This window comes from Meles meles, chromosome 5 (assembly GCF_922984935.1).
Source record: "Meles meles chromosome 5, mMelMel3.1 paternal haplotype, whole genome shotgun sequence".
In the NCBI taxonomy this organism is placed as follows: Eukaryota; Metazoa; Chordata; class Mammalia; order Carnivora; family Mustelidae; genus Meles; species Meles meles.
This window is the reverse complement of record NC_060070.1, coordinates 121,402,802-121,424,769: the sequence shown is the minus strand read 5'-3', so window position 1 is coordinate 121,424,769 and position 21,968 is coordinate 121,402,802. Positions and strand designations below refer to the sequence as shown.

At 58.7% G+C, this 21,968-nt stretch overlaps 1 protein-coding gene across 4 annotated transcripts in view; it reads left to right on the top strand.

The window, feature by feature from the left end:
- ITPR3 (inositol 1,4,5-trisphosphate receptor type 3) overlaps positions 1 to 21,968 on the top strand; it is a 66,067-nt gene that overhangs the window by 28,463 nt on the left and 15,636 nt on the right. For 3 of the 4 annotated variants that reach the window (XM_046004188.1, XM_046004189.1, XM_046004192.1), the window contains 29 exons: positions 392 to 550; positions 730 to 828; positions 1,140 to 1,223; positions 3,350 to 3,496; positions 3,706 to 3,801; positions 4,382 to 4,432; positions 4,608 to 4,750; positions 5,751 to 5,850; positions 5,946 to 6,106; positions 6,698 to 6,839; positions 9,099 to 9,260; positions 9,806 to 9,978; positions 10,299 to 10,418; positions 10,775 to 10,957; positions 11,671 to 11,922; positions 12,014 to 12,158; positions 12,669 to 12,810; positions 13,446 to 13,645; positions 14,799 to 14,928; positions 15,442 to 15,499; positions 16,559 to 16,724; positions 17,639 to 17,803; positions 17,892 to 17,966; positions 18,413 to 18,538; positions 19,633 to 19,755; positions 19,896 to 20,096; positions 20,984 to 21,235; positions 21,475 to 21,600; positions 21,729 to 21,854. In XM_046004188.1, the coding sequence (XP_045860144.1) occupies positions 392 to 550; positions 730 to 828; positions 1,140 to 1,223; positions 3,350 to 3,496; positions 3,706 to 3,801; positions 4,382 to 4,432; positions 4,608 to 4,750; positions 5,751 to 5,850; positions 5,946 to 6,106; positions 6,698 to 6,839; positions 9,099 to 9,260; positions 9,806 to 9,978; positions 10,299 to 10,418; positions 10,775 to 10,957; positions 11,671 to 11,922; positions 12,014 to 12,158; positions 12,669 to 12,810; positions 13,446 to 13,645; positions 14,799 to 14,928; positions 15,442 to 15,499; positions 16,559 to 16,724; positions 17,639 to 17,803; positions 17,892 to 17,966; positions 18,413 to 18,538; positions 19,633 to 19,755; positions 19,896 to 20,096; positions 20,984 to 21,235; positions 21,475 to 21,600; positions 21,729 to 21,854 (4,107 nt within the window). The remainder of the gene's footprint in view (positions 1 to 391; positions 551 to 729; positions 829 to 1,139; positions 1,224 to 3,349; positions 3,497 to 3,705; positions 3,802 to 4,381; positions 4,433 to 4,607; positions 4,751 to 5,750; positions 5,851 to 5,945; positions 6,107 to 6,697; positions 6,840 to 9,098; positions 9,261 to 9,805; positions 9,979 to 10,298; positions 10,419 to 10,774; positions 10,958 to 11,670; positions 11,923 to 12,013; positions 12,159 to 12,668; positions 12,811 to 13,445; positions 13,646 to 14,798; positions 14,929 to 15,441; positions 15,500 to 16,558; positions 16,725 to 17,638; positions 17,804 to 17,891; positions 17,967 to 18,412; positions 18,539 to 19,632; positions 19,756 to 19,895; positions 20,097 to 20,983; positions 21,236 to 21,474; positions 21,601 to 21,728; positions 21,855 to 21,968) is intronic. The other variant, XM_046004190.1, reaches the window with a different exon arrangement.

Here is a 21,968-nt window from a genome sequence, read left to right as displayed (position 1 = left end):
TCACCAGCGCGGATGCTGGAAGCTGAGTTCCAGTCTTGGCTCTGGGACCTCGGGGGCAAGTTCCTTAACTTCCAGTGCCTCTGTTTCCCCATCTGTAAAAATCAGGCCAGTGATTGTACTTCCCTTTTGGTCGTTGTAAGATTATATGAACGAACACACAGAGAGTGTTTAGAAATGCTGGCTTCTTTTGTGATCACCCAGGTGCCTGACGGGGGTCGTGTGTTCATGTGTGTGGCTGCATGTGTCTCAGTTTGGGTGTTTATGTCTGTGTACCTGACACCGTATGTGTGTCCAGCTGTGACCAACGTCCATTGGGTCCCAAAGCCCCCCTCCCTGCGGGGCTGGCCTCCCGGGGCCCAGCACCCTCACTTGCACCCCGCCTGCCCCGAAGCTCCTGCATATGAAGAGCAACAAGTACCTGACCGTGAACAAGCGGCTGCCGGCGCTGCTGGAGAAGAACGCCATGCGTGTGACGCTGGATGCGACAGGCAATGAGGGCTCCTGGCTCTTCATCCAGCCCTTCTGGAAGCTGCGGAGCAATGGGGACAACGTAAGGACCGGCCAGGGCTCCGAGGGCCGGGTGGGAGACACAGGCTACAGCTCCAGAGGGGCTTCTATGGGGCCTATGATGGGGGGACTGGGTGAGGTCATGCCCATTTCTTAGAGGGGCAGACTGAGATCAGAGAGACGCCCTTCCCACCTGCCCCGCCGTTCCTCCCATGCCCATAGGTAGTGGTGGGGGACAAGGTGATCCTGAACCCTGTCAACGCCGGGCAGCCTCTGCATGCCAGCAGTTACGAGCTCAGTGACAATGCGGGCTGCAAGGAGGTGAGTGGCTGGGGGGCCCCTGAGGGCGTAGACATCCCCTCCTCACCCTGCTCTCGGCCTCCAGTCCTGCCTGGCCTGCTGCCACTCCTCTGCCCCATTCTCCACCCGCCAGGCCAGCAGCCCCAGGGCAGCTGGGTTGGGACCTCAAGGTGGGGGGTGGACCCTGGATGAGAGATGGCACCTCCTCCTTGTACTCTGACCAGGAGCTGGGCTGGTCCGCCCCTCACCCCCTCACCCTGGGCCTTTCTGCGCCCCAGCCTCCACCCGCTGGGGGTCCACCTGGCGTCAGTGTTCTCTCTGCCCTTCCCCAGGTCAACTCCGTGAACTGCAACACCAGCTGGAAGATCAACCTGTTCATGCAGTTCCGAGACCACCTGGAGGAGGTGTTGAAAGGGGTAAGAACTGCCGCCCCCCATCCTTCCACCCCCACTGCCACCTGCCGGGCTCCCTTCCCCCACCTCCCCCTGCCCAGCTCTGCTCCTCCTCTGACTCTCCGCCTCTATGCGCCCCCTTCTCTGGCTCTGCACCCTCTTCAGCCTCCCTCCACCCCACAGCACCCCAAACCCCCGCTCCCACCACAAGATGGACCACCCCTTCTCTGTCTCTGGACTCAGAGCCTCCCTCTGCATCCTTTCTGGGTCCCTGCTAGCCTCCATTTTTTTCTCTTGTTAAGAGTGTGCCAGAGGACTAGGGGTCCCCATCCCCTCACCCTGGGGCCCAGATCCTTTGAGCACCCTGTCCCCTCCCCCACGCTGGCTCTGTGGAGCCAGGCTAGGTGCCCTGCCCTTTGCCCTGTGCCCTCTTAGGCAAGGGCCTGAGGCTGCTGAGTCAGAGCCTGTGTCCTGGTTCCAGACCCGCTGGCGTGGGTGCTGGGGCATAGGGGTTGGCAGGCGCCGAGGGGCTCAGCTCCTCCCCTTCCCCCTCTACCCATGCTCTGTCCAAATCACTTTTTTCTTTCTTTATTTTTTTTAAAGATTTTTATTTAAAGATTTTTTATTTGAGAGAGAGCGGAGCAAGAGAGGAGGAGGGTCAGAGGGAGAAGCAGACTCCCCCCTGAGCAGAGAGCCCCATGCAGGACTCAATCCCAGGACTCCAGGATCATGACCTGAGCCAAGGCAGTCGCCCAACCACCTGAGCCACCCAAGCGCCCCCAAAGGCCTTTCTCTCCCTCCCTTAAGCCTGCACATCATCCATATATCAACAAGCCTCAGTCTGTGTGCCACCTCTTCCCGGAAGCCTTCTCTGATTACACATTCCCACCCCCAAATCTGTGTGTGGCCTTTAGACAGTGAAGCATCACTGGGCTGAACCCCATGGTTTCGGTGAACCCGTCACGGCTTGGATGTTGGAGGTCAGGCAGCCTAGAAGTGAGATTCGAGTAAACAGAGCCCATCCCGTTTTTGGCTCTCACTCTGTACCGTGTGCATACAGAAGTCCTGAGGTTCTGCCAAAGTAATGGGTTTAATCTGTGTATCTTCACCCGCTCGCTCACTGGCGCATGCACGCGCACAGCTGAGTGCCAGGTAGAGAAGCCAGAGAATGTCATTAGGGACAGCAACAGGGGTGGCAGCCACGCCCTGAGGGCCTGCCGGTTGCAGGCCCGCTGCCAGAGGAAGCATGGTGGAAAGGTGAGGGTTCCGAAGCTGCACCACGGGTTCATGTCCCCTTTGCCACTAGCTGTGTGACCCTCGGCAGGACACTTACCTTCTATGCCTGAGTCTCTCCACCTGTAAAATGGGGATAATGATATAGATACCCAGACAGTTTGGGTGAGGAGGGGTGAGGAAGTCGTAAAGGGCTCATGCGGCGGCCGGCACGTGGGAAATGGGCAGTGTTACTTCATTGTACAAATCATGGCCATCGCAATTTCTGCAAGGAGGTCCTAATATCCCCATTTTGCATGGGAGGAAACTGAGGCTCAGAGATCTTAAGGGATTTATCCAGGGTCACACAACTTGGGAAGCAGAACCAGGGTCCAGACTTGATCTCTGTGTCCAGAGCTCTGGACATGAATAGGCCACAGTCTCTGCACTCCAGCTGTTTCAGGCCCATGGGAGCAGAAGAAATGGGCAAGAATTACCCATATTCACCTAGGGAGGTGCAGCCGTGGGTCTGGGGGCACCCCAGGAGGTGATATCCCTCCAGCCTTCACAGAGAGGGTGACTCGAGATTGGCCCTTAGAGGTCAGGTGGGGTCCCTAGAGATACAAATCAGGGAAGGAGACAGTCAACGGTGGGCTTGACAGAGGAAGCTGGGAAGCTTCTGGATAAGAGCATGCCCCGCCCTAGTCATCTGGAAGGTCTCAGTTTGGGGTCTGGGCAGAGTGCCTGGCTGAGGGTCTGGCCCCTGGTCCTGGCCACCCTCCGCAGGGCTCGGCCCACTTCCCGCCCTCTGCTTGCTGGCTCTGCAAGGAGCACAAGGGGCTGTGCCAGCCGCGCCCACATCTGAGGTGGGGTGGGGAGGGGAGGCTGGCCCCCAGGGAGGTCCTGGTCCATCCTGAGCCCATGGCCCATGGCTGCAGGGAGATGTGGTGCGGCTGTTCCACGCGGAGCAGGAGAAGTTCCTGACGTGTGACGAGTACAAGGGCAAGCTGCAGGTGTTTCTACGTACCACGCTGCGCCAGTCCGCCACCTCGGCCACCAGCTCCAATGCCCTCTGGGAGGTGGAGGTCAGAGCTTGCCTCTTACCCAGGACCCAGCCCTCCTCGCCAGCCGTGGGCCCCGCTCCTTCTCCCCCCATCACCCTGGAGGGTAGGACGTGTAGAGCCCGGGGTGGGGGTCCGGGTGCCACTAACCCAGAGCTCTCCAGGCCTCCCCGGGGTCTGAATACCGTCCCTGGCCTCTCTTCCCTGCCTCACCCCTGCGCCCCCCACCCCAGGTGGTCCACCACGACCCCTGCCGTGGAGGAGCTGGCCACTGGAACGGCCTGTACCGCTTCAAGCACCTGGCCACGGGCAACTACCTGGCTGCCGAGGTGAGCGGGGAGGGAGAGTGTGCCTGGGAGTTCAGGCTGTGTGGGCACGTGGGCGCGTGTGAGCCCGGGAGTCAGGTGCACGTCTGCACGCATGGACACACGTGTCTGTGGACCCTGGCTTAGCTGCACCCTTGCATTTAACAAATGCTATCAAATAAGTGCGTGACTGCAAATAAGTCCGTTGAATATTACTGCGCCTCTGCTCTGTGCCAGGAGCTCCTCTGGGCACTAGGGAGTCACCAGCAAGCCAGGTTCCCACCCCTCATATGACTTACGGTCCACATGTATATCTGTCCATAATATGCAGGCTTGTGTATACTGGGGCGTTTGCATGTGTTTGTGTGTGTGTGTGTTCTCATCTGTGGGTCCATGAAAAGGGCGAGAAGGGCAGGGCCTGGGGGCTTTCATTGGTGGCTTCCTCAGGAGCGACTTGGGCTTTAGCACTGGGGTGGGCACCTCCAGGAGGGTGGGGGACCGTCTGCCCCAACATAGGGCCCTATGTGGACCTTGTTTTGGGGTGGGGGTCGTGTGAGCATAGCTCCATATCCAGTAACTGCGCCCATCCTTTGTGTCCGTTCAGGAGAACCCCAGCTACAAGGGTGAGGCCTGTGATCCCAAGGCAGCAGGAATGGTGAGGACCAGAGCAGGGCTCCAGGGCCTGTGGTGGGGAGGGACCATGGGGGTTGGTCAGGAAACCCTGGGAGGTGAGCTGGAGGGGGAAGGCCTCTCGGGTGGGATCCCAGATAGTTTTGGGGGGGCCTGAGAGCAGGGAGGGGCTTCTGTCTGAGCTGGGGTCCTCATCCCAGGGTGCCCAGAGTCGTGTAGGTCGCCGGAACGCTGGAGAGAAGATCAAGTACCGCCTGGTGGCTGTGCCCCATGGCAATGACATCGCCTCCCTCTTTGAGCTGGACCCCACTACGCTGCAGAAAACTGACTCCTTTGTGCCCCGGTGAGTAGGTGCCGTGTGCCTGGGGGCTGACAGGGGTGCCCAGGCTGTGCCGTCCTGTCCCTGGGCTCCTGGCATCCCACGCTCCTTTGTCCTCCTGAGCTCTGGCCTCAGGACTTGCCTGTCCTGCCCCTCTGGGGACCAAGCTCTCAGAGCAGTAGGCATCTATCCTTTACCTAACGCATGTCGTGTGCCCGGCCCTGGTTCTGGTCACACGGGGTGCTGTCTTGTGCTAGCTGCTTCATCAAAGTGCCTTCTCTCCAGTGTTCTTCATCAGTCACCTGCCCCCCTCGCTCTCTGTACACTCAAGCACAGGCTGCATGAGTTTGTCCACGGGGTGGGAGGCGGGGGGGGGGGGGGGACTGGGATCCCCGATCTTTAAGGCCCCCAACCCTAGATGCTAGAACGTAATGTCAAGTAACTCCCCAGGTGTCAATCAGGCTTTGGCATTTACTAGGTGTCTGACCTCAGTCCCTTTGCCCTGACTGCCTGATCTGACAGTGGGTGTATCAGGTGTACCCATAACAGGGCTGACAGGAGGCATAATGGCATCCCTCACTGTAGGCCCACCAGCCCTCACCTGAAGCTCTTGGGGCCAGGTGCATTTTGAGATTCAGATTGTTTTTCATTTCAGAAAGGTAATTACATTTCGTAATCAGACAAGAATGTTTCTGCTCTGAGACGCACGCATCTTGACGTGAAGTGGGATAAATATCTAAGTAGTCTCATTTGTCTAAATGAATCTTGGTTTCAAGTTTACAAACAAGCTCCGGCTTTTGGAACGCTCTGGGTTTGGGGGTGCAGGCGAGGCACGTGCGGAGGAGCAGCACAGGACCTGGGCGCCATTTGCTGGCCACTCTTCTCTGGCTTAGGCTTCTCCTGGGAGGGGATCGGTTTCCTTTGTGCCATGGCCCTGTGGAGTCGTGTGGAGATGTGGCGCCCTTGTGGGGCGGGGCGGGCTGCTGGGATTCACTCTGAGGCCCGCCCCCGGCCCTGCCTCCAGGAACTCCTATGTCCGGCTGCGGCACCTCTGCACCAACACGTGGATCCAGAGCACTAACGTGCCCATCGACATTGAGGAGGAGCGGCCCATTCGGCTCATGGTGCGAGCCGCCCGGGGTTGCGGGGCTGGGGCTGGGGGACTGGGGCAGGGGCCTTGGCTTGTCCCTCAGTGCCCAGCTGACCTCTCTCCCTTTAGCTGGGCACCTGCCCCACCAAGGAGGACAAGGAGGCCTTTGCCATCGTGTCCGTGCCTGTGTCTGAGATCCGAGACCTGGACTTCGCCAACGATGCCAGCTCCATGCTGGCCAGTGCTGTGGAGAAACTCAATGAGGGCTTCATCAGCCAGAATGACCGCAGGTGGGCTGCACAGCTGGGTCCTCGAAGGGTCTGCATTTCATGAACCAAGAAGTCACAAAGCAGAAGCCGGGCAGTCTTGGCTGGCTGGGGTTGGGGAGACAGAGGTGGGGACCGGTTCCTACAACTTCTGGTGGCCCCTGGCCCTAGCCTCACAGCTCATGTGCTCCCAGAACTAACCCTGATGAAGGGTTCAGGCTCCGAGAGGTTAAGAGACTTGTCTATGGTCACAAAGCTATTAAGTGGCAGGATCTGGACAGAAATGCAGAGCCCTTCACCCCAGACACCTTGTGCCATGTTGTTCCTTTCCAGATCCGAGTACACTGAGATTCTTTGTCCCGGGGGCACTTTGAAATCCAGGGTGGGTGGGGTGAGGGGTGTGTTTTGAGAGCCTTTTGGGGTGAAGCTGGGGAGCAAAGTTGAAAGCCAGTGATGGGCTTTGTGCTTTGGATAGCAGGGCAGGCGAGTGGCTTGATGAGAGCATGTTTGGGGCAGGGCTAGTTGCCCGTGAGGGGTGTGTGGCCGCCTGGGTCCCGGGGGTGTTTCCCGGGGTCAGTGCCTCATACTTGTCATCCCTGGTGTCCCTTCATGAAGGTTTGTCATCCAGCTGCTGGAGGACCTGGTATTCTTCGTCAGCGACGTCCCCAACAATGGGCAGAATGTGCTGGACATCATGGTCACCAAGCCCAACCGAGAACGGCAGAAGCTGATGAGAGAACAGAACATCCTCAAACAGGTGTGTGCGTGCCCGGGTGGGGGAGGGCAGGCCTGGGCCTTGGGGGAGGGGCCGGGTGTCCAGAACAGGAACCTTTTCCCGTTCGCAGTGGAGCTTCAGTCTCTCTGCAGCTTCTCTTCACCCCTTTTTGGAAAATGAGTATTTGTTGAGCCCTGGCCACACGCCCCAGGTACTGCCCTAAGCACCCTACACCTATTGGCTTGGTTGATCCTGTACACCTGGGGGAGATACTGTTCTTATATCCCAGGTTACCTGTGAGGAGACTGACACGTGGAGGTTGGAACGACTTGACCGAGAGTCTGCAGCTAGAAAGCAGCAGGGTCAGGATCTGAACTCAGGGTGTCTGCTCTGGAACTTGTGCTTTTGTTTTTCTTTGTTTTTCTTTTTTTTTTAAAGTAAGGTCTACGCCCAGTGTGGGGCCTGAACTCACAACCTGGAGATCAAGAGTCGCGTGCTCTACAGACTGATCTAGCCAGGCGCCCCCAGAACTTGTGCTTTAAAAAAATGGGGGCACCTGGGTGGCTTAGTCGTTAAGTGTCTGCCTTTGGCTCAGGTCATGATCCGGGAGTTCTGGGATCGAGCCTCACATCAGGCTCCCCGCTCTGCAGGGAGTCTGGTGTTTCCTCTCCCTCTGCTACTCCCTGCAGCTCCCACTGTCTCTCCCTCTCTCTCTTTCAAATACATAAATAATATCCTTAAAAAGTACTATTTCTGGGGCACCTGACTGGCTGAGCCAGTCTGTGGTGTATGACTCTTGATCTCGGGGTCGTGGGTTTGAGTCCCACACTGGGTGTGGGGATAACTTAAAAAAATATTTTTTTCTAAGTTTTGATTATAAAACTTTTATTTCTCTTTTAAATTAAAGTTTTCTTTTAGATTTTTATTTATTTATTTGACAGAGAGAGAGGGAACACAAGCAGGGGGAGTGGGAGAGGGAGAAGCAGGCTTCCCATGGAGCAGGTAGCCTGATACGGGGCTCCATCCCAGAACGCCGGGATCATGACCCAAGCCAAAGGCAGACACTTAACCTACTGAGGCATGTGCCCCTGATTGTGAAACTTTTCAAATATGAGAAAGTAATGCAAGAATAGTACTGTGAATACTGTACAACCACGGCCTGAATCCACTTGTTACCATTTTGCTGGTTTGGCTTGACGTAACTGTGTGTCTGTCCTTGCATCTGTGGATTTCCAAATGGGGTGAGCCTCACCCCTACATTTTTCAGTGTTCATCTCCTGGAATAAGGGTATTGTCCTCCATAAGCACAATACTGTCAGCACACATAAGAAAATTAGTAATGATACCAATCCATATCAGATTCCTCTGCTTTATCCAAAATGTTTTTTAAAGCTTGTTTTTTGACCCAGGATTCCACGAAGGTTTTCTTATTCCATTTGGTTGTATTTCTTTGGTTTCTAGAAAAGTTTTTCACACTCACCCAATCTTTGCTTTTAAAATTTATTGATTACACTAACATTTTTTTAAAGAATTAGTGGGTTTTTTTTTTTTAAGATTTTATTTATTTGACAGAGAGGCAGCCAGAGATGGAACACAAGCAGGGGGAGTGGGAGCGGGAGAAGCAGGCTTCTCACGGAGCAAGGAGCCCGATGTGGGGCTTGATCCCAGGATCCTGGGATCATGACCTGAGCCGAAGGCAGATGCTTAACAACTGAGCCACCCAGGCGCCCTACATTAACATTTTTCAAAGATTTTACTTATTTGAGGTGGGGGAAGGGTCAGAAGGGAAAGCAGACTCCTTGCTGAGCAGGGAGCCTGCCTTGGGAATTGATCCTGGGACTCTAGGATCAGGACTTGAGCCCAAGGCAGACGCTTAACAACTAAGCCACCCTGGTGCCCTACATTATTGTTTGTTTTTTTTTTTTTTTTTTTTTTTTTTTTTAATGAGGTAGGCTTGCATCTGGTCTCTTAGGCTCTGGCCTGCCTTTTCTTTTAACCTCAGACCCATGAGCTATGGCAGCCCTGAGCTCTTCCCCCAGACTCTGAGCCAGGCCCAAGATCTGAGTTGGCATTAGTCACATGGGGACAGATGGGCTGAGGCCAGCAGTGGCATCCCAGCCAGAAGAAGGGAGTGGGGGCTGATGGTATGTGGGCTCGGGTCTCCGTCCAGCTTAGAATCAGCTTGGGGTTCCTGTTGGTGTGGCTTTGGGGCAGGGTGACTTTGGGGCCGAGGGTTCCTGGGATAATGAGGGGTGCAGACAGGTGTAGGGGGATCGCTCCTCATATTCTCTTCTCCCCCAGATCTTTGGCATTCTGAAGGCCCCTTTCCGTGAGAAGGGGGGTGAGGGCCCCCTGGTGCGACTGGAAGAGCTGTCGGACCAGAAGAACGCCCCCTACCAGCACATGTTCCGTCTCTGCTACCGGGTGCTGCGGCATTCCCAGGAGGATTACCGCAAGAACCAGGTGTGCTGCCACACCTGGCCTGAGCCTTCCCGGCTGGGGGGCCCCGCTCACCTGCTCACCAGCTTCCCCGCTCCCACTCCCCCCCCCCCCCCACTCAGCAGGTAGTTGCTGCGGGGTGCACACCCACTGTATACCAGGCACTCTTTTAGGCTCTGGGGATATATCAGGGACCCAGACAGTAGGCCCCACTTTGTGCAGTCAGGCTCCATACCCAGAAGGGCCTCGAGCTGGGTTCGATGCTCTGCTGTGGCCATCTTGAAAGTCCCGATGTTTGAAGAAGGGTTCTGCTGTTTCATTTTGCCCCAGGCCCCATAGATCATGCAGCCAGTCCCACCAGGCAATTCCCCCCTCACGGAGGCTTTGCTCTAGTCGGGAGATAGGCTGTGTGAGCTGAAGAAGTCTGTTAGGCAAACCCAGTCTGCTGCTCAGAGCGGGTTTCCTCCCCCGGACCTCCACCTCGCTAGCGGGAGTCCCCAGGCCCTGGGGCGGGGGGGTTCGCGGGAGCAGAGCCGGACCCCCTGCCACTCGGCTCATCTGTTCTCCAGGAGCACATTGCCAAGCAGTTCGGGATGATGCAATCTCAGATTGGCTACGACATCCTGGCAGAGGACACCATCACTGCCCTGCTGCACAACAATCGTAAACTGCTGGAGAAGCACATCACCAAGACCGAGGTGGAGACCTTCGTCAGCCTTGTGCGCAAGAACCGGGAACCCCGGTGAGCCCACCGGCCTGCCTCCCGCGCTGCGCCCGCCCCCTTCTTCCCGGTCCTCCCAGGGTATAGGGGCGGTGGGCACTGATAGTGATCATTCAAACAGTGAAAGACCCTTGCCTCCACTGGTAAAGTGCCACGTGTCTGAGGTCCTGGCCTGTGCAGCCCTACCCTGGGGACCCCTCCTGATTGTGGCCCAATCTCAAAACCAGATGGTTGATGCCTGTATCGAACCAGTTGTGCAGTATTTTGGAGGAGGGTGGGGTGCATCCCCACTGGGGACTGGCGTCTGAGCCCCCTCCTCACCCCCACGGTCCCCACCCCAGGTTCCTGGACTACCTCTCTGACCTGTGTGTGTCCAACCACATCGCCATCCCCGTCACCCAAGAGCTCATCTGCAAGTGCGTGCTGGACCCCAAGAACAGCGACATTCTCATCCAGACCGAGTGAGCCCTTGCGCTGTCCCCTGCCCACAGCCCCGCCTCTTCCCTGCCCTGCTCCTCAGGCCCTTTAGAGCTCGGGCCCCGGGTGTGTGCAGGCTGGAACCTCCCTCTGGCCGTCTGTGCTCTGTGCCCTCACTGTGCGAGCAAGGACGCCTCGGGGACTGAGCCAGATCCTCTGTCCTTGAGAAGCCTGTGGTCTGAGAAGTGTGTTTATTTGAGCTGGCACTCAGCCAAACTCCAGGAGGGGGTCGGTGCAGCCGGGGATGCACGCAGGGGGGGCTCTGGCCTGGCATCCTACCCGCCCCCGCCCCCTCCCCCCACCGCCCTCACTCGCTGTGACGCTCGGCCCTGGTTCGCAGGCTTCGGCCAGTGAAGGAGATGGCCCAGTCCCACGAGTACCTGAGCATCGAGTATTCAGAGGAGGAGGTGTGGCTCACGTGGACGGACAAGAATAATGAGCACCACGAGAAGAGCGTGAGGCAGCTGGCGCAGGAGGCACGGGCAGGCAATGCTCATGACGAGAACGTGCTTAGCTACTACAGGTGCCTCTGGGGCCCAGCTCCTTCCCAGTCCCCAGCGCTTCCGCTGCCCTTGGGCCTTCTCGGAAGGCTGGCAGCCAATCCCGGCTGAGGGGTGATTAGCCAGTGCCTGCCATAGTTCGAAGTCTTTCCCCTGGCCACTCACGAAAGCCTCACTGCAGCCCTATGACTACCGTCACCCTCAGAGTGGGGGAGACAGGCACAGGGAGGTGAAAGGACTTGCCCAAGGTCACACTTCCTTCATGAGGGGCCATGGTTCAAACCCAGGCCGTCTGGCGCCAGGGCCATGGCGGATTAGGCAGGGCTCTGAGCAGAAAGCTGAGGGCAGGCCAGCACCCCATGCAGAGCAGGGCTGTCTGCGGGTCTCCTTTCAGCCGTTCTCCTGTCTGGGGCTCACCCCTATCCCCGCTGCTCTGCGGAGGCCTGTCCCCCTACTGCGCTTCCCTCCCCTGCCTCTCCCAGCCTCTCGGTCAGCCAGCTTTCCTCCCATGAACACCTGTCCTGGCTGAGCCAGAAGTGGTTTCTTCCTTCACAAGGAAAGGGAGGGCTGCAAACGCTCGCTCAGAATTGTGTCTTTTCTGTGATGCTGGTGGGTGTCTGGTTTGATCTAAGTCCCTCTGCCACTCTCCCAAGGCCTCTGCCGGCCTGGGCCCAAGCGCTGGTGGCCCTCGCCGGCCCCTGCCTGCCACGGGCTCACCCTCCACCCTGCCCTGCAGGTACCAGCTGAAGCTCTTCGCACGCATGTGCCTGGACCGCCAGTACCTGGCCATCGATGAGATCTCCCAGCAGCTGGGTGTTGAGCTCATCTTCCTGTGCATGGCAGACGAGATGCTGCCCTTTGACCTGCGTGCCTCCTTCTGCCACCTGATGCTGCACGTGCATGTGGACAGGGACCCCCAGGAGCTGGTCACGCCAGTCAAGTTCGCCCGCCTCTGGACTGAGATCCCCACAGCCATCACCATCAAGGAGTGAGACGGGGAGCAGAGGGTGGGCCAGGGGAGGCCGGGCTGGGGGTATCTCAGTGATCCTCATGCCTGACTGCCTCCCCCCAACCCCCAGCTACGACTCCAACCTCAACGCCTCTCGCGACGACAAGAAGAACAAGTTTGCCAGCACCATGGACTTCGTGGAGGACTACCTCAACAATGTGGTCAGCGAGGCCGTGCCCTTTGCCAACGAGGAGAAGAACAAGCTCACCTTCGAGGTTGTGGGGCAGGGGATGCAGCGAGGGGTCGGCGCTGGGAGGCTCTAGGCCTCAGCTGCCCCCAGAGGTGCTTTGGGGGCTCCATGACCTAACTTGCCACCGTGCCCCAGCCAGTTCAGGGAGCCCACATAGACCACCGGGACTCCCCACGGGGGAACCTTCTCCCTGGCCACCTGAGGGCTTGCGGCACCCCCCCCCGCCTTCCGGCCCCCCCATTCACCCCTGCAGGCCCTCCTGGGTCACAGGCCCCTGTGAGGATCACCCCACCTTCCTGCCTTTCTGCCCGCCCCCGCCCCGACCCCAGTAGCTTTCCTTGCAGGCCTCACTTCCTCAGTAGCCCACTGGGGGCGGCTGCGGCCCTCTCAGACCAACGCACCCAGAGGTCCTGCCTTTTCCAAGGAACTTCGTCACACTGTCCCAACACTAGCTCAGCCCTACTTTCCCATCCTTGCCCCACCCCTTGCGAGGCGCCGCCCCCGCTCACCTCGGCCCCGCCTCCTCCCCCCGCAGGTGGTCAGCCTGGCGCACAACCTCATCTACTTCGGCTTCTACAGCTTCAGTGAACTGCTGCGGCTCACTCGCACGCTGCTGGGCATCATCGACTGCGTGCAGGGCCCCCCGGCCATGCTGCAGGCCTACGATGACTCAGGCGGTGAGGCCTAGTGGCCAAGGCCACACATCCCTGCCCTCACCCAGCTGGGGCCTTCCTCCTCCTCCTCCTAGCACCACAGTCCTCTCTGATCAGCCCCCTTGTGCAGCCTGCCTCCTGGCTTCTGCTGGACCAGCGGGACCCCTGTCCCGGCGCCGTGGAGACCCTGGGGCCTGGGGCAGTTGCCTTCCAACACAGCTTGGCCCAGAGGGGAGATAATGAGGGAGGAGGGAGACACAGGCCCTGCCTGAGGAGCTCCCAGTCAGACAGGGGAGTGGGCAGGAGATGTGTGACCGCAGACACAGCCTGGCCCTCAGGGACACCCCCACGGGTGGCATGAAAACCTCTAATCAAAAAGTGTGTGGTCCGACACCTGGTGCATCCTGCTCCCTGCACAGTGTCCCCTGTGTCCCCCAGGCTCTGTAGCAGCTCTCAGGATGCCCCATGGGAGAATTCTCACTGCTCTCCCCACACGTTAAAACTTTGCCCTTGGCCAGCCCCTCTTAACCCAGGTTTGGCTTAAAGCTCACCTCCCCCAGGAAGCCTTTCTGGGTTAGCCCTGCCTCTGACAGACCCAGACCCAGACCCAGGGCTCCTGCTGGACACCCTGTGACCCCTTGGTGCTTCTCGGTCCGCAGGCAAGAACGTGCGCCGGTCCATCCAGGGCGTGGGCCACATGATGTCGACCATGGTGCTGAACCGCAAGCAGTCTGTCTTTGGGGCCCCCAGCCTGTCTGCCGGCGCCGGTGCCGCTGAGCCACTGGACAGAAGCAAGTTCGAGGACAATGAGGACATTGTGGTGATGGAGACCAAGCTGAAGATCCTGGAAATCTTGCAGGTGGCTGGGCCAGGACAGTGGTGGGGAGTGTTGGGAATAGGGCAGGAGAGTGGAGGCCTGGGACAGGGAGGTTGGGGTTGGTGAACCCCTGCTCAGATCACAGTATCCAGTACTGGGGGCTCTGCAGTGATTGGCTATGTAGCCCAGTGGTTTCCAAAGCGTGGCCCTTGGATCAGCAGCAGCATGGGCCTCACTGGGGACCTCAACAATGCATGTTCTTGGGCCCCGTCCCAGACCCACACACTGATCAGAGGCACCTGAGGCAGGCCCCACCATCTGTGCTGGGACAGGCCTTCCAGGTGATTCTGGGAGCACTAAAGCCTAGCTCCGTCCCTCTGCTGTACAGATGAGGAAGGGAAGGCGGGGAGGGGATTAACTGCTCTCCTACAGAGATTTCAGAGCAGAAGTAGAGCTTCGAGAGCTCATTCCCTGGTGAGGCAGACACAGTCTTTCCTGTTCTGGGTCTTGTCTGAGACCCCCTAGCAACACTGGGAGAAGGGGCTGGTAGGACCCTGGGGGTGGTCAGAATGCCTGCTTTTGCCTTGCTTCCACCAGAAGACGGGAGGGCTAATGCAGTGACCTCCATGGGGACCCAGTCTGGTCAGGGCCTGGTCAAGGAGTTGGAGGATTCTGGTTCATTCTAGGAGCTAAGGGCTTCCGGATCTACGTCCTGGGGTGTGGCCAAAGGATAGAGGCCAGTGAGGGGTGTCTGCAAACCCTCTGTCCTCACCTACCCCACCCCACGCTGGCCTCTCCTCCTCCCTGCTAGTCTTCAGTTCCACACCCCCCTCCCCTTCAGCCCTGGGCAGAGCAGGGGAAGAGGATGAGAGCTGGCCTCTGGGTCCAGGGAGCTTCATTTTCTTTCTTGTCAGCATCCTCCCTGGGAAGGAGGGACTGAGGGATCTATGCCTCATTTGGGAAAGAGGTGTCATCCCTCATCACTGGGGTAGGAGAGGAGCAGAGGGCACTCCGGGCCTCCCCAGGGAGAGGAGTCTTGATTTTTTAGGTTGTGATGTCTTACGGTAGCTGGAACATTTATGCCGAGACCCCTGAGTGCTAGAGCTCATTCAGGGTACCCCCTCCCCCTTCCTGGGGCATGCCTGGCCTTCTGACTGCAGCCCCGTCCTCACCTCATCCCTCCCCGCTTCTCCAGTTCATCCTCAACGTCCGCCTGGACTACCGCATCTCCTACCTGCTGTCCGTCTTCAAGAAGGAGTTTGTGGAAGTGTTTCCCATGCAGGACAGTGGGGCTGACGGCACAGCTCCGGCCTTCGACTCCACCAGTGAGCCTCAACCCCGTCTTCCCCGCCTTCAGGCTAAGGCTGTGTGACTCGCCCAGGGGAACACATTAGTGGGGTGGGGGCTGGGGGACGCCTCAGGTCCAGCTCCCCAGCTCTGCCTCTGTTTCCCACCCACCCCGTTTAATTGCCATGGTGAGAGGCAGAGGCAGACATCATTCTCTCCATCTCCTAAATGGAGAAATTGAGGCCCAGAGAGAGGCAGGAACTTGCCCGAGGTCACGCCGTCAGATACTGAATGAGATCAGGACCTAGATCCCCTGGTGGCCAGCTCAGAACTCTGCTTGGCCCTGCAGGATAGTGGGACTGCTCTGGTCCCCGCCGCAGCTGGCTTCCACCCCCACCCTGGGAAGGAGCATGAAGGAGCGGCTACCACCCAACCAGTGCAGGGAACGGGGTGGTTCGGGTGCCTGCCTGCTCCCTCACCCCTGTGCTCCCCATCTTTCCTGGGCACGGACCTGCCACCTGCCCCCATCCACCTACCGTTGTTCCCCGCAGCTGCCAACATGAACCTGGACCGCATCGGGGAGCAGGCGGAGGCCATGTTCGGAGTGGGGTGAGGCCAGGGTTCAGTTGGGGGGTGGCATGTGGGGTTGGGTGGGTGATGCTGACACAAGTGTGCGAACTCCCCTCCTGGGGGGTCTCCAAGGGTGGCCCCTCCTCCTGGGTCTGCAGGACCCTTACTGGGCTCTGGGGCGGGGGTCTCCTTGGCTCTGTGCTTTTGCCCTCTCACGCCTACCTAGCCCCGGGGACATAGGGGCCACTTGGGCCCTCATGTCACCTCGGTCATTCCCCTGCCCTCACCCAGGGCAGTCGTGGCTCTGTCTACATTGGGACTTGGCCCAGGTAGCTGGAGGGGAGCAGGGGGAGGCGTGGGGGACAGCCCGCTGTACACAGGGCTGGGCTGGGGAGAGGTCGCCTGGGAGCTGGGGGCAGCACCGTCTCTGTGCTGTGCCCTTGGCATTTAGTGAAGCCCAGGGACCCCGACTCAGAAGGACATTTTTAAATTCATAAAATAAAGCACGCCAGTTACAAAGGAAACCAAGAGCTTTGAGACACAGTTATCAAAATATTGAAGAAAACAAATTTGAAGTGACAGATCTGTGGATCTTTATTAACACATTAAGTAACCAGCTGAGCCAGTTGGGGGGGTAATTAGTACCGTGATTTCGAAGGAACGGTGCCTGTGAATGGGATTCACAATTTCTGTAACCACTGTAACGTGATGGGCGAACGTCTGTGACTGTTACTGGTGACAGAATCGCCGGTACCCCTAGCTTCTCCTCACTGAAGGAAAGGCTACATTTTACTTAGAGATCGGTACAACCGACGGGAATTTTCCCCACCTCTGTTCCTGGCCCCCAGCCCATCTCCACGAACCCCTTGGTGGGGGGAGTCCTGTGGGTCGAATCCCCTGCAAAGAGTCCCGCTTCAGCTGCATGATCAAGGGGAGTCCTGCGGTATCTCAGGGAATAGGGGGCTCCCTTGGGGGTTCGGGGTGTGGCTGGGGTCACCATCCTGAGTGCGAATTCCATGGGGTGCGGCGTCTGCTGGTGGGTGGCAGGGTGGGTGGCGGGGAGCCCGGTGCCCAGCATGGTCCTCCCTGGCGCCGCAGGAAGACCAGCAGCATGCTGGAGGTGGACGACGAGGGCGGCCGCACATTCCTGCGCGTGCTCATTCACCTCACCATGCACGACTATGCGCCGCTGGTCTCAGGGGCCCTGCAGCTGCTCTTCAAGCACTTCAGCCAACGCCAGGAGGCCGTGCACACCTTCAAGCAGGTGCTGCTCCTGCCTGAGGCCCGGACGGGCCCTGGGGAGCGGGGCAGAGGCCCCAGGGGGCTTCCAGGGTGTGTGGGTGGGGGACCCTGAGGACCACCTGGCCCAGGCCCCCAGTGGGTCGGTATCCTGGCCGGGCTTTGGCCTGTGCTGGAAGCCGGGCTTTGGTCTGTGCTGGGAACTGGGGAGTTAACTGGGGTTAACCATGGGGGTGGGGGTGGAACTTGCCACTCAGGGGAACTCAAGAGGCTGGTTTGAGGGATCTTGGCAAGGCCAAGCTCCTGAAAGGTGAAGGCCAAGTGTTGGCCGCCTTTGGGACCTCTCTGCCTGATTCAAGGCTTGTCACTTTTCATGAGGCGAACAGTACTCGAGGGTTTCATAAACGATACCATGTGCGCCTTTGCTAGGTGCTTCAGATCACGCCGGGCACACAGCCTGCACTGAGGTGACTGGTTCTGTGACCATGATGTTGCATGGTATCGACAGCGCCCTTTGAAACACCTGCTATCTAACGAGCATGTGCCAGGCACAGAGCCTTGGCCTTGTCTTATTGGGTGGGGGGGAGCCTTAAGGCCTGGGAAGCTTTCCTGCCTTACCCTGACCAGAGTGAGTACGTGGGAGCTGAGGTTCTCCTGCTACGGGGACTCAGTGCTGCCAGGATTCTTTGTCCTGCCCTGACAGGCCTTAGCAGCACCAGTCAATGAGCAACTGAAGCCCGCTGATGGGGCAGCTCATGACAGGCAGTGCGGAGAGGCCTTTGGCCATCAGGGAAGGCTTCCTGGAGGTGATGGACCACAGCCTGGCCATCAGCATTGAGGAGGAGCAGAGACCTGAAACAGGGCAGGCACTGGGGGTCTCCGTGAGGCAGTGGACCGGGGGTGCCCATCTCACCTGGCATGCCCACGGTCAACCTTCAGGTGCAGCTGCTGATCTCGGCTCAGGATGTGGAGAACTACAAGGTGATCAAGTCGGAGCTGGACCGGCTGCGGACCATGGTGGAGAAGTCGGAGCTATGGGTGGACAAGAAGGGCAGCAGCAAGGGCGAGGAGGTGGACACAGGTGCTTCCAAAGACAAGAAGGAGGTGAGTAGGGTGGCAGGGAGCTGGGAGGCCAGGGCTGCCAGCAAGGGCTGGGCCTGGCTGACCCCCGCCCCCTTCCCTACATCCCCAGCGGCCCACAGACGAGGAGGGCTTTCTGCACCCACCCGGGGAGAAGAGCAGTGAGAACTACCAGATCGTCAAGGGCGTGAGTGGCCTGGGGCCCTGAGGCACCCTCCCCGCGGTGCCCCCCCCCCCCCAGCCAGAGGCTCTGGGGTCTGGCCTCCTGCCTCCCCACTCCTGGCCACTTGCCTTCAAAATACACATTTTCTGGCTTTGCCTGCACATTGAAGACAATCCTGCCCAGGTCCAGATGGAATTATTTTAAAGCTGAAGGAATTTAATGAAATTCCATTTCACAGTCATATTGTTCTATTTACTTTTATGGGCGGAATTGGGTTTTTAGCGCTTGCCTGCCTTGTTGTGGTGATCTGACTCAGTGAGCGTGGCCTCCTTCCCCCTTCCTGTCCCCAGTGTGAGCTGGGGCTTGGCTGGGCTTGGCCGGGGACTCCTACCAGCCTGAGGGAGGCGGCAGGGCAGCTGGAGGAGGAGGGAAGGGGCAGGGGCTCTGGGCTCACCCCCCACCCTCCCCAGATCCTGGAACGGCTGAACAAGATGTGCGGCGTTGGCGAGCAGATGAGGAAGAAGCAGCAGAGGCTGCTCAAGAACATGGATGCCCACAAGGTCATGCTGGATCTGCTGCAGATCCCCTATGACAAGGTGACCTCTGACTTCTGACCTCTGACTTCCCCCTAACCCTGGCTGAAGCCGAACCACGCACTAATCCCCAACGCTGACCTAACCCAGCCTCACCCTGACCCCAGCTTCTGTTGCCCTCTCTGGCCTCATCCTAATTATCTTAGCTTCATTGTAAGCTCTGACTGTTGCCTCCTCATCTTTCTGTCTTTTTTTTTTTTTTTTTTAAGATTTTATTTATTTGACAGAGACAGAGCTTGAGAGAGAGAGAGATCACAAGCAGGGGGGAGGGGTAGAGGGAGAAGCAGACTCCCTGCTGAGCAGGGAGGTCTCTGTGAGGCTCTATCCCAAGACTCTGGGATCATGACCTGAGGCAAAAGCAGAAGCTTAACCAACTGAACCACCCAGGTGCCCTGTCTCCTCATCTTGATCCATGTTAAACCTTAACTGACCCCTGCCTCTCTTTGACTCTTGGTGTCAACTCGGACCTCATACTGACCCCTGACTTTGATTTCACACTCTAGCCTCACTCTGACCTCTTCCTGGCCTGTCCCCAGGGCACATCCTGGTCACCGACTCCGAATTTAGCATCATTTCAACCTTTGATCCTCCACACCTTGCCTCAACTGACCATGATCTTGATCTTGATATGTCTCAAGCCTCACACTGGCTCTTGAGCATGACACCCAGCATTCACCTGACCCTGACCCCTCAGCCTAGCTCCCCTAAGCTGGCCTCCCTTCAAGCTCTGCCCCTCAGCCCTTCACACATTTCCTAGTTATTTTGAGAGAGAGAGAGAAAGAGAGAGCATAGCAGGGGAAGGGACAGAGGGAGAGAAGCATCCCCTCCAGCCCCCACTGAGCAGCAGGGAGCCTGATGCGGGACTCGATCTCAGGACCCCAGGATCATGACCTGAGCCAAACTCAGACACTTAACTGGCTGAGCCACCCGGGTGCCCAAGACACATTTTCTTATCTTGACCTGGAGGCCCTCTTTCACCTTGAACCTGGCCTCCCCGTAGTCCTAGTCCCAAGCCCTGCCCCCTCCTTCCGGCCATGCCCGCTGGAGCTCAGGCACTGGGCCCGGCATCACCTTCTTCCTCCCATCCCGATGCCCAGGGTGATGCCAAGATGATGGAGATCCTGCGCTACACCCATCAGTTCCTGCAGAAGTTCTGCGCGGGGAACCCGGGCAACCAAGCCCTGCTGCATAAGCACCTGCACCTCTTCCTCACGCCGGGAGTAAGGGCGTGAGGCGGGGGGGGGGGGGGGGGGGGGGGTGGGGGGGTGGGGGGGTGGGGGGGGTGGCGGTGTGGGGCTTGCAGCAGCGGGGGCGGGGCGGCCCGGATCCCTCCGCATGACGGCTCCCCGTCTGCCGGCAGCTCCTGGAGGCCGAGACCATGCAGCATATCTTCCTGAACAACTACCAGCTGTGCTCGGAGATCAGCGAGCCCGTGCTGCAGCACTTCGTGCACCTGCTGGCCACTCATGGGCGCCACGTGCAGTACCTGGACTTCCTGCACACCGTCATCAAGGCCGAGGGCAAGTACGTCAAGAAGTGCCAGGACATGATCATGACCGAGGTGAGGACGGGGCCGGGGGCGGGAGTCGGGGCCAGGGGGAGCCGGGGGCTCAGGCAGTGGGACCCAGAGTGGCGACGAGTCAGACAGAGAGTCGCGAGAGGGGCCTGGCCTGTGGAGAGAGGACAGAGGCTACAGAGGCAGAACTCAGGGCCCCTGTCCCACTATTTATCCTTGTATTTTCACGCATTTCAAAACCGTGAGGTGCCCGCTGGGGGGCCAAGGAGCACGTGTACCCCGGGGGACACAGGTGGGGTGTACTCTCGGGGTAGGGACCACATCCTGTGTGCTTCTGCACGGGCCCCAGCGTCTGGCACACTGTAGGTGCCTGGTAGGCCTGTTAGCCGAAGGCATGAAGGAGGAAGGGCCGAGTCTAAATCCGGAACAAAGGCGGTCTCTGCCCTGGAGTGGTTGGGGGGGATGGGTAGCACAGCAAAGGAGATGAGGGACCTGACAAATGGGTGCCCTACACCGGAAGTGCCTGATAGTCCGAATTATTAATTGCTGTTATTATTTATTACTGTGAATAACATAATCGCTGACACAAGAGGATGCAGCAAGTGCTCTGGGAGGCTTTAAGTTCCACCATGGGAGCACAGGGGAGGCAGGGGGTGATGCAGGCAGGCATGGGATTAGAAAGGGCTTCCTGGAGGAAGCACCTGTGAAATAGACTGAGTGTGGGATTTTTTTTTTCCCTTAGGGGAGGAGGGGTCACTTTTTGTGGGTCCAGGGTTCGGCCCAGATGGCAGGTGGCCCGAGACATCAGCCTATGGCCCCAAGGGCCAGGCAGGGGAGGGCTTTCCTGAGTGTCAGGTGAGGGCTAGGGTCAGAGTCCCAATCTCTCCCTGGTGACCGGGGGGCGTCTGATCGGGCACCCCTCCTCCCTGCAGCTGACCAACGCGGGCGACGACGTGGTGGTGTTCTACAATGACAAGGCCTCGCTGGCCCACCTGCTGGACATGATGAAAGCTGCCCGGGATGGCGTGGAAGACCACAGCCCCCTCATGTACCACATCTCCCTGGTGGACTTGCTAGCTGCCTGTGCCGAGGGCAAAAACGTCTACACGGAGATCAAGTGCACCTCCCTGCTGCCCCTGGAGGACGTGGTGTCTGTGGTGACACATGAGGACTGTATCACCGAGGTCTGGGGTTTGGGAGAGCTAGCGTGAGTGGGGGGGCGGGGGGTAAGGGCTGGTGGAGCCAGGCCGGGGCAGCGGTCAGTCTTGCATCGTGGGGCAGGAAGGGGGAGGTAAGAAAAGTGGGGGAATGGAAGGTGTGGGCAGAGGAACAGGTGGAGGTCAGGAGATTGGTGGAGCACAGAGAAGGAGAGCCTGGGCCGGTGGCCTGGCTCATGCCCCTGACCTTGCTCCTGGCTGCGCAGGTGAAAATGGCATACGTGAACTTCGTGAATCACTGCTATGTGGACACAGAGGTGGAGATGAAGGAGATCTACACCAGCAACCACATCTGGACGCTCTTTGAGAACTTTACCCTGGACATGGCTCGGGTCTGTCTGCGGGAGGGCATGGGCTTTTGGGGGCACCGTGCTGGGCACAAGTATGGTTGGGAGCCCAGTTAGCCTGCCAGGGACTGGACATGGAGGGGCCCCCAAGGCATCGCTCTCTCCTGCCCCAGGTGTGCAGTAAGCGGGAGAAGCGTCTGGCAGACCCCACGCTGGAGAAGTACGTGCTGACCGTCGTGCTAGACACCATCAACGCGTTCTTCAGCTCCCCATTCTCTGAGAACAGCACCTCCCTGCAGGTGTGCTTGTCCTGCGTGCGTAGTTCTTGTGTGGGGAAGGAGGGAAGGAGAATATATATTCCCATCTGCTTGTGGTGCATAGAGACATAGCGGAAGGACATAAATGAGTGGGTT